Below are 14229 nucleotides of genomic sequence, written 5' to 3'. Positions count from 1 at the left end.
GAGATTATGAAATAGGTGGAAAAGGTTTGATTTCTCAAAACATGCCTCTATTTAAAAATAGAACTTCCTTTTTCTTTGGATAATCAATTTTTGAGGATTTTGAGTCAAATGGGACAGAAGACTGTTTTGAAGCTGGTAAATTTATTACTTTTCAATGAATGAAGGAAAAATTTAATGCCCCAAATAATACTTTTTTTGTTATTATCAAGTTATTGGTTGACAAGTTAGGTTATAATTTCATATTACCTTGACAAAATTAATTTGAATTATTGATATGCAAGTGTTAGAAACAGAAGTACCTTCACAGAAATTGCTTGAGACAAAAATTGAGAACAAAGAATATTTATTATACATCAATGCAAAGTTGGGTGCTTCCCCTTACCCTGGGAATACACACATACACTGGGGCTCACCCAAATTTTATACAGTTGATTTCAGTATAGGAATACCCTCCCCCTTACATTCTTCTGCCTCCTGGATAGGTTTGGCATTAGGCAATCCTGTCTGCCTACCTGCTGTTTCTGTGAACTTGGAGGACCAGGGGGTATCCTGTCGGTGTCTCATCAAGTCATTATCCTTATTGTCCTTATTCACAAACCTGCCTTTGTTCTAATTCACACCTTTCCGACCCTCAGGGCTACAACCTCTTCATGTGTAGAACTTGCTACTGTCTAGGGCTTACTAATTACATATGCAGAACCTGCTAATTCTATCTAGGGCTAGAAGACCCTTCAGACTTTCTTTCTTTCTTTGGCTTGGCTTCGCGGACGAAGATTTATGGAGGGGGTAAAAGTCCACGTCAGCTGCAGGCTCGTTTGTGGCTGACAAGTCCGATGCGGGACAGGCAGACACGGTTGCAGCGGCTGCAGGGGAAAATTGGTTGGTTGGGGTTGGGTGTTGGGTTTTTCCTCCTTTGCCTTTTGTCAGTGAGGTGGGCTCTGCGGTCTTCTTCAAAGGAGGTTGCTGCCCGCCAAACTGTGAGGCGCCAAGATGCACGGTTTGAGGCGTTATCAGCCCACCGGCGGTGGTCAATGTGGCAGGCACCAAGAGATTTCTTTAGGCAGTCCTTGTACCTTTTCTTTGGTGCACCTCTGTCACGGTGGCCAGTGGAGAGCTCGCCATATAACACGATCTTGGGAAGGCGATGGTCCTCCATTCTGGAGACGTGACCCATCCAGCGCAGCTGGATCTTCAGCAGTATGGACTCGATGCTGTCTACCTCTGCCAACTCGAGTACTTCGACGTTAGGGATGAAAGCGCTCCAATGGATGTTGAGGATGGAGTGGAGACAACGCTGGTGGAAGCGTTTTAGAAGACCCTTCAGACTACCTACATTCTATTATCTATCCTTATCTTATTCATGCTGGTGAACTTGCTGATTCTGTCTAAAAGGCTAGGAGACCCTTATCTTATTCAGACTAACTACATTCTAATATCTATTCATACTGGCTTTATTCATTACACATATATCTATACTAGTTTCCTCATCATATTTTTATATCAGTTTTACTCATCTCTCTCAATCCTCACTTTTCTTTTAGATCAGTGTTACTCATCTCTCACACAAGGGTGGTATGAATAAGTTTATTTTGGTGATGTATATATTACTTCAAAAAGCAGCTTACAAGTTAGGAATTCATAAATCAAGATTAAGATGGGAGGTTGATTTAAATAGACAAATAGATGAAAATGATTGGATGCAATTATGTTATAAAAAAAAAGATAAAATGTATTAATGTTAGGCATTACTGAACTCAAAAATTTTAAAAAAGTTGAATCCAACTTTGTCAGATTTATGTTTTGGAGGTGATCAGGAAGTTGGTTGGTTTTTGCATTCTACTTGGGAGTCGAGTAAGACCTTTTTGGCTGGAAGTAAGAAATTTTTTTGGAAAACAATATTGGGGGTTAAACACCCACAGATCCCCATGTAATTTTTGTTGGGTAATATTAAAGAGGTTAGACCGAAATTAAGGTTAATTCTGTATCAAACAGGGACAGCAGGGGCGGCGCTGCGGGGCGGACGCGGAGGCGCTGCGGGGCGGACGCGGAGGCGCTGCGGGGCGGACGCGGAGGCGCTGCGGGGCGGACGCGGAGGCGCTGCGGGGCGGAAGTGGAGCTGACGCAGCGTAAAACGGAAGTCGCTGTGAAGCGGGGGTGGGAAGGCTGGAAAAGAAATGGCCGCCTCCGTCTCAGGCTACACTTTCAGTTCTTTAGTATACCATCACGCCAACAGCCCCTCGGATCACGTAGGTATCAATGATGTCGGAATCTAGCAGGTTGACCGAGCGCGCTGAGATGCCAGACGGTTGTGACCAATGGGGGGCCTTGGTGTGCGAGGCGTGTGCCTCCCGTCGCCTGGACCCAGGCCTCGACCCTCGCTGGAGGCTTCGAGATGTCCAACAAGAAGAGTTGGGTCAGGCTCAGGGCGGCCGGGTTCCTGGCGCTGCATTTGTTCGGGCGAGAGGTCGCCACGGGAACGGCCTCCGCCTCCGCAAGCGTTGGGTTGCAGGCGTGAACCCACCCTGGGGAGCGTTGGCTCTGCCACACGAATGGGATCCGTCTGCTTCTATTTGTTTGTCTCTGTAAAACTTAGTTTCGACAGAATTTTAAACGAAAACCGGCGGCATTTGAAACTCTATCGAACTTTTTGCTGTTTTCCACAACACTTTAAAAAAAAATCAACACTTTAGCCGCCGATTCCGGCCATTGAACCCCCGTGCCGCCCAATTGTTCCTAAATAATCGGGACCCCCGTACGTTCTGTCGGGTGGGAGGAAGCGGCGGGGGGGGGGGGTCACGGGGAGAACGTGCAGATCAGCGCCGGATTCGAATGGGTCCCTGGCGCTGTCATAGTTCGCCTTCCGTGGCAACCAAGTTAAGTTCTTAAAATGTAAACCGTTGTTGCAATGTTTTCAGATACTATTCTCCTGTCGTAAAGCAGAAATGTAATATTACACGAAATTGCCGTTAGTCACGAGGATTCGCCATGAGCATTGCTTTACAGTCAGAGAGAGTTGAAAAAGAGAGTTCTTCCTTTCCTCCCCCATCCCTACCCTGTCACTGACTATTCCTGGATTTGGCTCCAGCGCTTCTGCAGCCACACAAGACGAGTGCAGTTCCAACCATTGGCAGCCCGAGCCCAGATCCAAAGCTCTGACCTGATGAGGAAGCCTCTCTTGCTTCTCAGCACCCTCTCCAATCCCAATTCCGAGACGTAGTTCTCATGAGCCCGGCCCAGCCGAATGGGAGTCATTTGACCTCGATTGTGGGTTCCTCGCCTGCAAGTTGCCAACAATTCACTCCCTGTGTGGAGGCTTCAGCCGCAGAGTCCTTGGGGTGGTTTCCTCCTCTTGATATAGGGTGTTCTCCCTGTTACTGGTTCCCCGGAGCCTGCAACCCCTCGTACTGCCGAACACAGGCACTGTCGTCTTGGGTTCAGACCTGCGGTCGTGACTCTTGTTAGCAGGCCGATTCAGTCCTTTGCATTCGTATTCTTCGACATTGCAGTTAAACCACACTCCAACGGAAACAGACTGTGTGGCTTTAACTCAACACAGGCCTATTGTGTTCACCCAGATAAATTTGCTGTATATTCACAACTCCAGTGATTGGTTTTGATTGCAGTGCAAATTTTATTTTTATTTCATCTACCCATAAAAGTGTCGTTTTCTTTTTTCTGGTTTAAACTACTTTTTTTCTTACAGGAAGGATTTCTTTTGGGTGATGTAAAACAACTTGAAACTTTCAGTATTAGTGATTCGCATATCAGCAACACAGAGTTGCTGCAAGTTATAGGTAAGCCATGTGAAAGAAGATTAGATTCATAAATCCCTGCATTTTTTGCTCTAATTTTAATATTGGTGATCTACAATTTTACAGTAATTAGACATCTAGGACTTTTCTATTTAAGGAATACATCTAGTTTCAGATTCTGTATGAGTGTTAATGAAATGTTGTAACATTTTCCATAATACCTTGTATATTTAAACAAAAGCAAAGGTGAGTTGGAATGAATAGTTCAAAATATCAGATTAAACAAATTTCTCAACTATCAGTGGCAAGTTCTTTCTTTGGCTTGGTTTCACGGACAAAGATTTATGGAGGGGGTAAAAAGTCCACGTCTGCTGCAGGCTCGTTGGTGACTGACAAGTCCGATGCGGGACAGGCAGGCACGATTGCAGTGGTTGCAGGGGAAAATTGGTGGGTTGGGTGTTGGGTTTTTCCTCCTTTGTCATTTGTCAGTGAGGTGGGCTCTGCGGTCTTCTTCAAAGGAGGTTGCTGCCTGCCGAACTGTGAGGCACCAAGATGCACGGTTGGAGGCGATATCAGCCCACTGGCGGTGGTCAATGTGGCAGGCACCAAGAGATTGTTTAAGCGGTCCTTGTACCTCTTCTTTGGTGCACCTCTGTCTCGGTGGCCAGTGGAGAGCTCGCCCTATAACACGATCTTGGGAAGGCGATGGTCCTCCATTCTGGTTAATTCAAGTTAAATTGAGCAAAAATGCATCAGATGTGTACATAATGCACAGACTTCCAATGTGGAATGTTTGCATTGTGGCTGTGATTTAGAGTTGTTTTTCCTGTAAAAGTTACTTGAAGTTATCAAATAAATGTCAGAGAAAGTAAATAAAAACAGTGCGAGTTATCATACTGGGAATTAGGATCTGTTCATAGAATATAATGTAGTACCACTTTTCCTGCATGGTGTTCACTTTACTGTTGAATCTAAAATGATTTTTGGGGTCAAAAATATGTTTAACACATTTAAATCTTGCATTTTTCTATACGTTGGTCATCTGATAAAGATGACAGATGTAGTACAAAAGCTTATTTTGCACTAATATAAAATGTGATGTGCAGATGTTTCTTTTTAAATTTATTCTTTTAAAATTTGGGATTAATGTTGGAGGTTATGGTAAATTTTTAGCATCAAATGTTGAGTTTAATTTCATGAGGATTTCATGCTATTAATCTACAGTTGTAAGGGAGGTTTTCAAATGTACAAAAAGCATATTTGTCCTGTGCATACTTTGATCGGGTTTTCAAAGCCATTCTTTGATGAAGTAGTAGAGAAATTTGTTTTGCTTCCTCCACTCTTAACCAATCCAAAATATAAGAAGAACGTTTATCAGAAAAAAAAACTTGAAATAATCTTTAAATACTTTCAGTGTTTTGTTATACTCAGTCATTAATTTAAAGGAAAGTATTGGACAAATGTTCAATGCATTGAAATATCAGTCAAAAAGTTGGAGAGTTTGGAAATCTAGTTACTGCTGGCGATTCACCTCTTTCCCAATATGTATTTAAACGATTTGATCGATTAATTTCTGAATATTGCAGCAAAATTACAAACTCGTTTTCCTGTGATATGTGCTGCAAAAACTCTGCCCTGTTGCACAAAACACAGGTTGTGTATTGAGTAAGAATGTACAGTTTCGTGGGTTCTCGAACTCTTTGTAAATGGTCAATGTTGCAATTGGAGATTTGCACTCTCAAAATATGTAATCATTCATTTCAGTTTGTGTGTGGCCCATTCATGCATATCTGGACAATAATTGAAGATTTGCTCATGGCTGAAAGTAAGCTTTTGGGATCACAAATGGGAGCAACTAGTGCCATTTCATGCCCCTTCCTCTTGCCAAATAAGTAATTGATACTGCAGTGTTGTTAATCAGACAATCTACACTTCTTGAGGAGGTTAAAGATGGCAAGGCTTCCAGCTCTCATCTTGGCAACTTTTTACAGGAGCATTGGCCGCATCATTGCGTTGTATGGTGTTTGCATCGTCAGGAAATCATGACAGATGATTGTCAAAGCAGCCGAGAAGATCACTGGGGTCTACCTTTCCTTTATTGATGACAATTACTGAGAGAATTGCTTAAATGGGGGCTCAAAGAATTATTCTGCAGAATGTTTTCTAAAATGTTTCATTTCAGCAATATTGTCACTTGATCTTGTAATTTTTAAAGATCATCTTGATGAGAAGTATTGGAAAATATAGTGGCCATTTTATTTACTGCTTAGTAGTTTTAATATTGCAAACTGGTTTCTGCAAGATTGAAAATGTCAAAGTTAAAAATGTCTAGCTCTTGTCGCACTCCTGGGCATAGTGTCTCCTGCTTACTCTATTTGTAGTGATCCTTCCTCTGTGAGATAATAACTTGTTAGGTTATTTTAAGGTTTAAAAAAAACATCTGCACTGAGCTTCAAAAAAAAAATTGAAAATGTTTATTTTGGTTTTATTACAGAAATCCATAATCATGAACCTGGTTATCAACTCTTTAGGTAAGGCAATTGCTGTGTCACTCATTCTTGTAGGAATTGGTTCAAATGATAGAAATTGTGAATAGTTTTGGTTCATTTGCTGGTCATTCTACACTGGTGGTTGAATCTTTTGGTTGTCAGTTTGTTCCCTGACTGGTTGGAATATGGTTCCTTCACTGGTGATATTAATGTTCATTTAGGATTCAAGTTAGATGGAATTGAATTTGAATTAGAATGAAAACCTTTGCTCTGTGTGCAATCTGGGAAAGTCAGAACATGCTTTAGTACAACAAAAATTCTAGGCATAGTTTTACAAGGGAATGTTTGTTAAGCAGAGGATCCACCAGAACCAAGTTACAAAATGTCAATACTGGTACTATTCTGGAAGAAAGCAATTGCAGGGATTGAAGGTGGGCTAGAACATCACAGCTGGGCCTACCTTTCTCATTGTTTCACTCTGCTAATTAGCAACTGTTCATTCACAATTGGATGTCCAAATGGGTTTTCATTCTCCACATTGGCTCAGTGTTGGCATTCTCATCTCCAAATTAGGGTTTTGGTTCGGGCTACATGCCAGTAAGTTAAGTGTGTCTATTTTACAAATTCTGGTGTACATCTACCATAGAACGGTTACAGCACTTGAGGTGTTCATTTGACCTTTTGTGTTTGTCCCTTTTCTAGTAATTTTTTTTTATCACTCTATATTTATCCAGTTCTCTTCTATGGACCACACTAGAAAACTGCCTCCTCTAGATTTGCATTCAATGCTTTCCAGATTCCAAGCACATGTTGCATTTATATTTAGAAAAATTACTGATGTGAGAACGTTCCGTCAATTATGTTCCTTTTATTTTGTGCCTCTCATCTGAATAGAGCACCCTTCCACTATTTTCCCTGACCAAACCTTTCATTATTCGAACACCTTTATGCCTTTCCTTTTTTTTAATTTTTTATTTTTCACACTGTGAACCATATCAACCAAAATATGTACAAACGTTTCTCATTAAATATACACAGTGGCATTTTCTCCCTTTTTTCCCCCCTTTCCCTCCCTCCCCTCTTCCCACCCCCCCCTCCAAAACCCATAAATATTCAACATATACAATACAATAAAACCATAGAACAATATCTTCTCACAAAGGAAAATAAACAAGAAAAATGCGTCATCTATTTGTTACACACTGTATCAAGTCGTTTTGTCTTATCATTTTAGGAGATGGAGGTCCGAGGCAAGCTCTCTCTGTTCCATGTACGGTTCCTAAATTTGTTCAAACAATGTGACTTTATTTTTTAAATTCTATGTTATTTTTTCCAATGGAATACATTTATTCATTTCCATGTACCATTGCTGTATTCTCAGGCTCTCTTCCATTTTCCAAGTTGACATTGTACATTTTTTTGCTATTGCTAACGCAATAATGAATCTATTTTGCCCTTTATCCAATTTGAGGCCTAATTCTTTACTATTTAATGTTACTTAAAAGAAAAATCTCTGGATTTTTTGGTATTTTTTTTATGATAATATCTGATTTAGTTCTTCCCAAACGTATTCACTTTCTTCGTATATGCCCAAATTGCATGTACTGTTGTTCCCATTTCCTTCTTACAGTGAAAACATCTATCTGATAATGTTGGATCCCATTCTTTTAATTTTTGGGGAGTGATATATACCCTGTGTAACCAATTATACTGTATTATGCGTAACCTTGTGTTTATTGTATTCTTCATAATTCCAGAACATAACTTTTCCCATGCTTCATTTTTTATCTTTGTTTAAATCCTTTTCCCACGTTTGTTTAGGTTTATAGCTTATTTCATCATTTTCCTTATCTTGCAGCTTAATGTACATGTTTGTTATAAATCTTTTAATTATCATTGTGTCTGTAATCACATATTCAAAGCTGCTTCCTTCTGGTAATCTGTCTGTTTCCCAATTTATTCTTTAAATAAGCTTTCAGTTGATGATATGCAAACATTGTACCATGAGTTATTCCATATTTGTACTTCATTTGTTCAAATGTTAATAAATTATTTCCCAAAAAAACAATTTTCTTTTGATTCCTTTTCTCTCCCATTCTCTAAAGGAAAGGTTGTCTACTGGAAAAGAGATTAGTGGATTTTGCATCAATAATAATTTTGGTATTTGGTAATTCATTTTTTTCCTTTCTAAGTGGATCTTCTTCCATATATGCCTTTCCTTCCTGAGAGGAAAATTATCTGTCCTTGTAATTGTAGTCCCTTGTCACTGAACACATTATTGTAATTTTTTTCACCAAACTCCCTCTAATGCCTTCACACACTTCTCTCTTTGAGGCTGAACCAGTATTTTATAAATGAACACAACTTCCATGCTTTTGTAGTCTGTGTGTGCATGGGTAAGGTTTACATTTGTCTAAGTTTGATTAATCAGCTTCTCACTTGCTTTGCTACTTGCAGTGACTTGTGTAATCATACCTATGGCCCCTTTTCTCCTCTGCCCCTTTGGACCAATAACCTTAACTCCATATTGCCACTTCATTCTTTGTACTAAAATGCATCTTTAATGTTCCTGGGAAATGAACTTCATCTGCCCATTTAATCATCTTGTTTATACCCTGATGCAGCTTATCACTGTTTACAGTACTATCAATTTTTGTCATCCACAACTTTAGAAATTATGATTTTCATCATCTATGTCTGGATTGTTAATATAGGTCAAAGAAAGCAATGGCCTCAGCATTGATCCTTGAGAATGCCACTATTCACCTTCTTTCACTCTGAAGAACAACTATTCATCATGGCCTTGTATGCAATTTTTCCACCTCCGTGCTGTCACTGTTCCTTAACTGCTGTTTAGTTTAAATTTTGTAAACAAGACTGTTTTGTGGCATTGCATTAAAAGCTGCTTCGAAGGTGCATTTATCTTAAATCGATGGCATTATCTAGTTGAACATCTGTTACCTCATCAAGCAATTCTATCAAATGAGTTGAACATGATTTACACTTAATAAATCCATACTGGCTTACCCTAATCAATTTTCTTTGTTTTGACAGTTAATCCCGAGATCAACTTTTCTGAAAGATTTTCCGTCACTGAGGTTAAACTGATCTCTGTTTTCTAGGATTATCCTAGGCCTGTTTATGAACAAGTCAACAACATTCACTGCACATATTCTCTGGCACAACTCTGCATGAAAAGAATATTTAAACAGTATGGTCAGTGTCCTGTGATTTCCATTCACACTTTAAAATTCTACAGTTGTTTTAGCTATTTTTGGAATAAGATAACATCCTGACAGTCATAACTTGAACACCAATGTGACTTCTGAACTGATGTGTTTTTTTAAAATAATTTTTTATTTTTCACACTGTGAAACATATCACCCAAATTATATACAAACGTTTCTCATTACATATGCACAGTGGCATTTTCTCCCTTTTTTTCCCCCTACCGTCCCTCCCCCCTTCTCACCCCCCTCCAAAACCCATAAATATTCAACATCTACAATAAATCCATAAAACAATGTCTTCACACAATGAAAAATAAACAAGAAAAATGTGTCATCTATTTTTACACACTGAATCAAGTCGTTTTGTCTTATCATTTTAGGGGGTGGAGGTCTGAGGCAAGCCCTCTCTGTTATGTCCCATGTATGGTTCCCAAATTTGTTCAAATAATGTGACTTTATTTTTTAAATTGTATGTTATTTTTTTCCAATGGAATACATTTATTAATTTCCATGTACCATTGCTGAATTCTCAAGCTCTCTTCCATTTTCCATGTTGACATTATACATTTTTTTTGCTACTGCTAAGGCTATCATAATAAATCTTTTTTGCGCTTTATCCAATTTGAGGCCTAATTCCTTACTACTTGTGTTACTTAGAAGAAAGATCTCTGGATTTTTAGTATGTTATTTTTTGTGATTTTATTTATTATCTGATTTAGATCTTCCCAAAACATTTCCACTTTCGTACATGCCCAAATTGCATGTACTGTTGTACAGCGAAAACATCTATCTGATAATGTTGGATCCCATTCTTTTAACTTTAGAGGTGTGATGTATATATCCTGTGTAACCAATTATACTGTATCATGTGTAACCTTGTGTTTATTTATTTTTCATAGTTCCAGAACATAACTTTTCCCATGCGTCATTTTTTATCTTTATGTTTATATCCTTTTCCCACTTTTGTTTAGGTTTATAGTTTATTTCATAATTTTCCTTATCTTGCAGCTTAATCTACATGTTCGTTATAAATCTTTTAATTATCATTGTGTCTGTAATCACATATTCAAAGCTGCTTCCTTCTGGAAGTTGGTCTATTTCCCAATTTATCCTTTAAATAAGCTTTCAGTTGATGATATGCAAACATTGTACCATGAGTTATTCCATATTTGTACTTCAACTGTTCAAATGTTAATAAATTATTTCCCAAAAAACAATTTTCTATTCTTTTGATTCTTTTTCTCTCCCATTCTCTAAAGGAAAGGTTATCTATTGTAAAAGGGATTAGTGGGCTTTGTGTCAATAACAATTTTGGTATTTGGTAATTCACTTTTTTCCTTTCTAAGTGGATTTTCTTCCATATATTAAGTAAATGAAGCAATAATGGTGAGCTTTTATATTGCACCAGCTTTTCATCCCACTTATAAAGTATATGTTCTGGTACCTTCTTCCCTATTTTATCTAGTTCTATCTTAGTCCAGTCTGTTTTTTCCCTTGTCTGGTAAAAATCTGATAAGTACCTTAATTGCGCGGCTCAATAATAATTTTTAAAGTTTGGTAACTGCAAACCACCTTGGTAATACCTCTCTGTTAATTTATCTAACGCTACCCTCGGTTTCCCCTCTTTCCACAAGAATTTCCTTATTATTCTCTTTAGTTCATTAAGGAATTTTCTCTGTTAAGGGAATAGGCAATGATTGAAATAAGTATTGTATCCTTGGGAAAACATTCATTTTAATGCAGTTTACCCTCACTATCAATGTTAATGGTAATTCTTTCCAATGTTCTAAGTCTTCCTGCAATTTCTTTATTAGTGGCTGATAATTTAGTTTGTACAAGTGGCTTAAGTTATTGTCTAACCTGATCCCTAGGTATCTGATTGCTTGTGCTTGCCATTGAAATGGTGATTTTTAAAAAAATTCTGTATAATCTGCGTTACTCATTGGCATCACTTCACTTTTATTTGCGTTGATCTTGTACCCTGATATTTCTCCATACTCCTTCAATTTCTTGTGTAATTCTTTTATTGATATTTACGGTTCTGCTAGATATACTATGATGTCATCTGCAAATAAGCTGATTTTATATTCCTTCTCCTTTATTTTTATCCCTTTTATTTTATTTTCTGTTCTTATCAGTTCTGCCAATGGTTCTATTGCTAAGGCAAACAATGAGTGGGATAATGGACATCCCTGTCTAGTTAACCTACTTAATTTAAATTGGCTCGATACATATCCATTTACTGTTAGCTTCACCAATGGTCCATTATACTTTAATCCAATTAATATATTTTTGTGGTAGATTGAACCTCTGTAATACTTTAAATAAATAGTTCCATTCTACTCTGTCAAAGGCTTTTTCTGCGTCTAAAGCAACAGCCACTGTTGGCTTCTTATTTCCTTGAACTGCATGAATTTGATTAATCAGTTTACAGACATTATCGCTGTTTGTCTTTTCTTAATAAATCCAGCTTGATCTTATTTTACTATTTTTGGTAAACAATTGGCCAATCTGTTTGGTAATAATTTCGCTATTATCTTATAATCTGAGTTAAGTAGAGATATTGGTCTATATGATGCTGGTGTTAATGGATCCTTCCCCATCTTTGGTGTTACTGTAATTATTGCTGTCTTCCATGAATCTGGCAAGTTTTGTGTTTCTTCTGTCTGGTTCATTACTTCCAGGAGAGGAGGAACTAATAACTCTTTAAATGTTTTATAAAATTCTATTGGGAATCCATCCTCTCCTGGAGTTTTATTGTTTGGTAGCTTTTTTAATATATCCTGTACTTCCTCTATTTCAAATGGTTTTCTCAGTTTGTTTTGTTCCTCCATGCAATTTTGGCAGTTCAATTTTAGCTAAAAACTCTTTTATTTTATCATCTTTCCCCTCGCTCTCAGTTTGGTATAATTGTTCATAAAATTCCTTAAAGTTTTCGTTAATCTCTATTGGGTTATATGTAATTTGTTTGTCTTTTTTCCTTTAGCTTCTTTTAGCTTGTTCTTTTTTAAGTTGCTAATATTTTGTGTTAATACTTTGTGTTTTTTCTCCCAGTTCTTAATACTTTTGCTTTATTTTCATTATGTTCTTCTCCACCTTGTACGTTTGTAATGTTTCGTATTTTATTTTTTTGTCTGCCAATTCTCTTTTTTGTTACATCATCCCTTTTTACTAGTTCCTTTTCTGTACTTACTATCTCCCTTTCCAACTGCTCTATTTCCCGATTGTAGTTCTTTTTCATCTTAGTTACATAACCTATTATCTGCCCTCTAATGAAGGCTTTCATTGCATCCCATAATATAAATTTGTCTTTCACTGATTCCATGTTTATTTCAAAATATGTTTTAATTTGGTGTTCAATAAGCTCTCTAAATTCCTGGTTTTTAAGTAGCATGGAGTTTAACCTCCATCTAAATGTTCTTGGTGGGATGTCCTCCAGTTCTATTGCTATTAATAGAGGTAAATGATCTGATAGTAGTCTAGCTTTATACTCAGTTTTCGTAACTCTCCCTTGAATATGGGCCAACAACAAAAACATATCAATCCTTGAGTATGTTTTATGCCTACTTGAATAATATGAATATTCCTTCTCTCTTGGGTGCTGCCTCCTCCATATATCCATAAGTTACATTTCCTGCATTGATTTAACCAAAAATTTGGCTACTTTATTCTTTTTGCTTGTCTTTTGTCCAGTTTTATCCAACATTGAATCAAATTAAGGTTAGAATCCCCTCCTATCAATATATTTCCTTGCGTATCTACAATCTTCAAAAAAAATATCCTGCATAAACTTTTGATCCTCCTCATTAGGTGCATATGTATTGAGGAAATTCCAAAATTCTGAGTGTATCTGAGACTTTATCTTTATATACCTCCTTGCTGGATCTATTATTTCCTCCTCTATTTTGATTGTTATGTTTTTATTAATTAATAATTTGAATTATATCATGCTGCTGCTACGTTTCCTACCCAGTCTCTCTTTAATTTGTTATGTTCCACTTGCACAAATGCTATATCTATTTTTTTTTTCAGTAAATTTAATAGCCTCTTCCTTTTAATTAGGTTATGTATTCCATTAATGTTTATAGTCATATAGTTCAACGTGGCCATCTTGTATCTTGTTTACACCTCATTTCTGCTTCCTCACCCCTTTCCCCATTTTCATGTTTTCCCTTTTTAAACTCAATGTATGATAACAGATTTAAAACATAAAATACTCCAACAATTTCCACACCCAATATTACCTTAACCCCAAATGCCCCCCCTCCTCTCTGAGTTGTCCCTTATCCCTTGACGGGCAACCACAACTCTCCTTTCCATTTGGATTGCGATCTTGTTTGCAAGCGTCAACTGATTTCACAGTGACGGTTATTCTCTCCCTCCCCATCCTCCCCCAGAAAACTTTTTTTTTATACATATAACAAAGCACTCCCTTTTGTTTCCCTTACTTCCTTCCTTCCCTTTTCCCTCTTTAGTTCTTTACATATACATTGTTTTTACATCTTTATATATACTTTATCGCCGTTCTTCATTGTTATTACATCTCTTCATCTCTCCTTCTGTCCTGCAAACGCTCTGCGAATTCTTGTGCTTCCTCTGGATCCGAGAAGAGTCTGTTTTGCTCCCCGGGGATAAACATTTTAAGCACATCTGGATGTCTTAACATGAATTTATAACTTTTTTTCCGTAGGATTGATTTTGCTGTATTAAACTCTTTCCTCTTCTTTAAGAGTTCAAAACTGATGTCTGAGTAAAAAA

At 37.5% G+C, this 14229-nt stretch overlaps 2 protein-coding genes across 4 annotated transcripts in view; one reads left to right on the top strand and one right to left on the bottom strand.

The window, feature by feature from the left end:
* eef1akmt2 (EEF1A lysine methyltransferase 2) overlaps positions 1–3449 on the bottom strand; it is a 39442-nt gene extending 35993 nt beyond the window's left edge. The window contains exon 1 of one of the 3 annotated variants that reach the window (XM_069899729.1): positions 3158–3449. In XM_069899729.1, coding sequence (XP_069755830.1) covers positions 3158–3252 — 95 coding nt within the window. In that variant the 5' untranslated portion in view covers positions 3253–3449. The other 2 variants (XM_069899732.1, XM_069899731.1) reach the window with 2 other exon arrangements.
* The window catches only part of abraxas2 (abraxas 2, BRISC complex subunit), a 31310-nt gene continuing 19221 nt past the window's right edge, over positions 2141–14229 (top strand). Inside the window, exons 1-3 of the mRNA XM_069899727.1 lie at positions 2141–2246; positions 3704–3794; positions 6247–6283. Coding sequence (XP_069755828.1) covers positions 2175–2246; positions 3704–3794; positions 6247–6283 — 200 coding nt within the window. The 5' untranslated portion in view covers positions 2141–2174. The remainder of the gene's footprint in view (positions 2247–3703; positions 3795–6246; positions 6284–14229) is intronic.

This window comes from Narcine bancroftii, chromosome 10 (genome assembly GCF_036971445.1).
Source record: "Narcine bancroftii isolate sNarBan1 chromosome 10, sNarBan1.hap1, whole genome shotgun sequence".
In the NCBI taxonomy this organism is placed as follows: Eukaryota; Metazoa; Chordata; class Chondrichthyes; order Torpediniformes; family Narcinidae; genus Narcine; species Narcine bancroftii.
The sequence above is the reverse complement of the archived record's forward strand: the minus strand, read 5'-3'. Positions and strand labels throughout refer to the sequence as shown.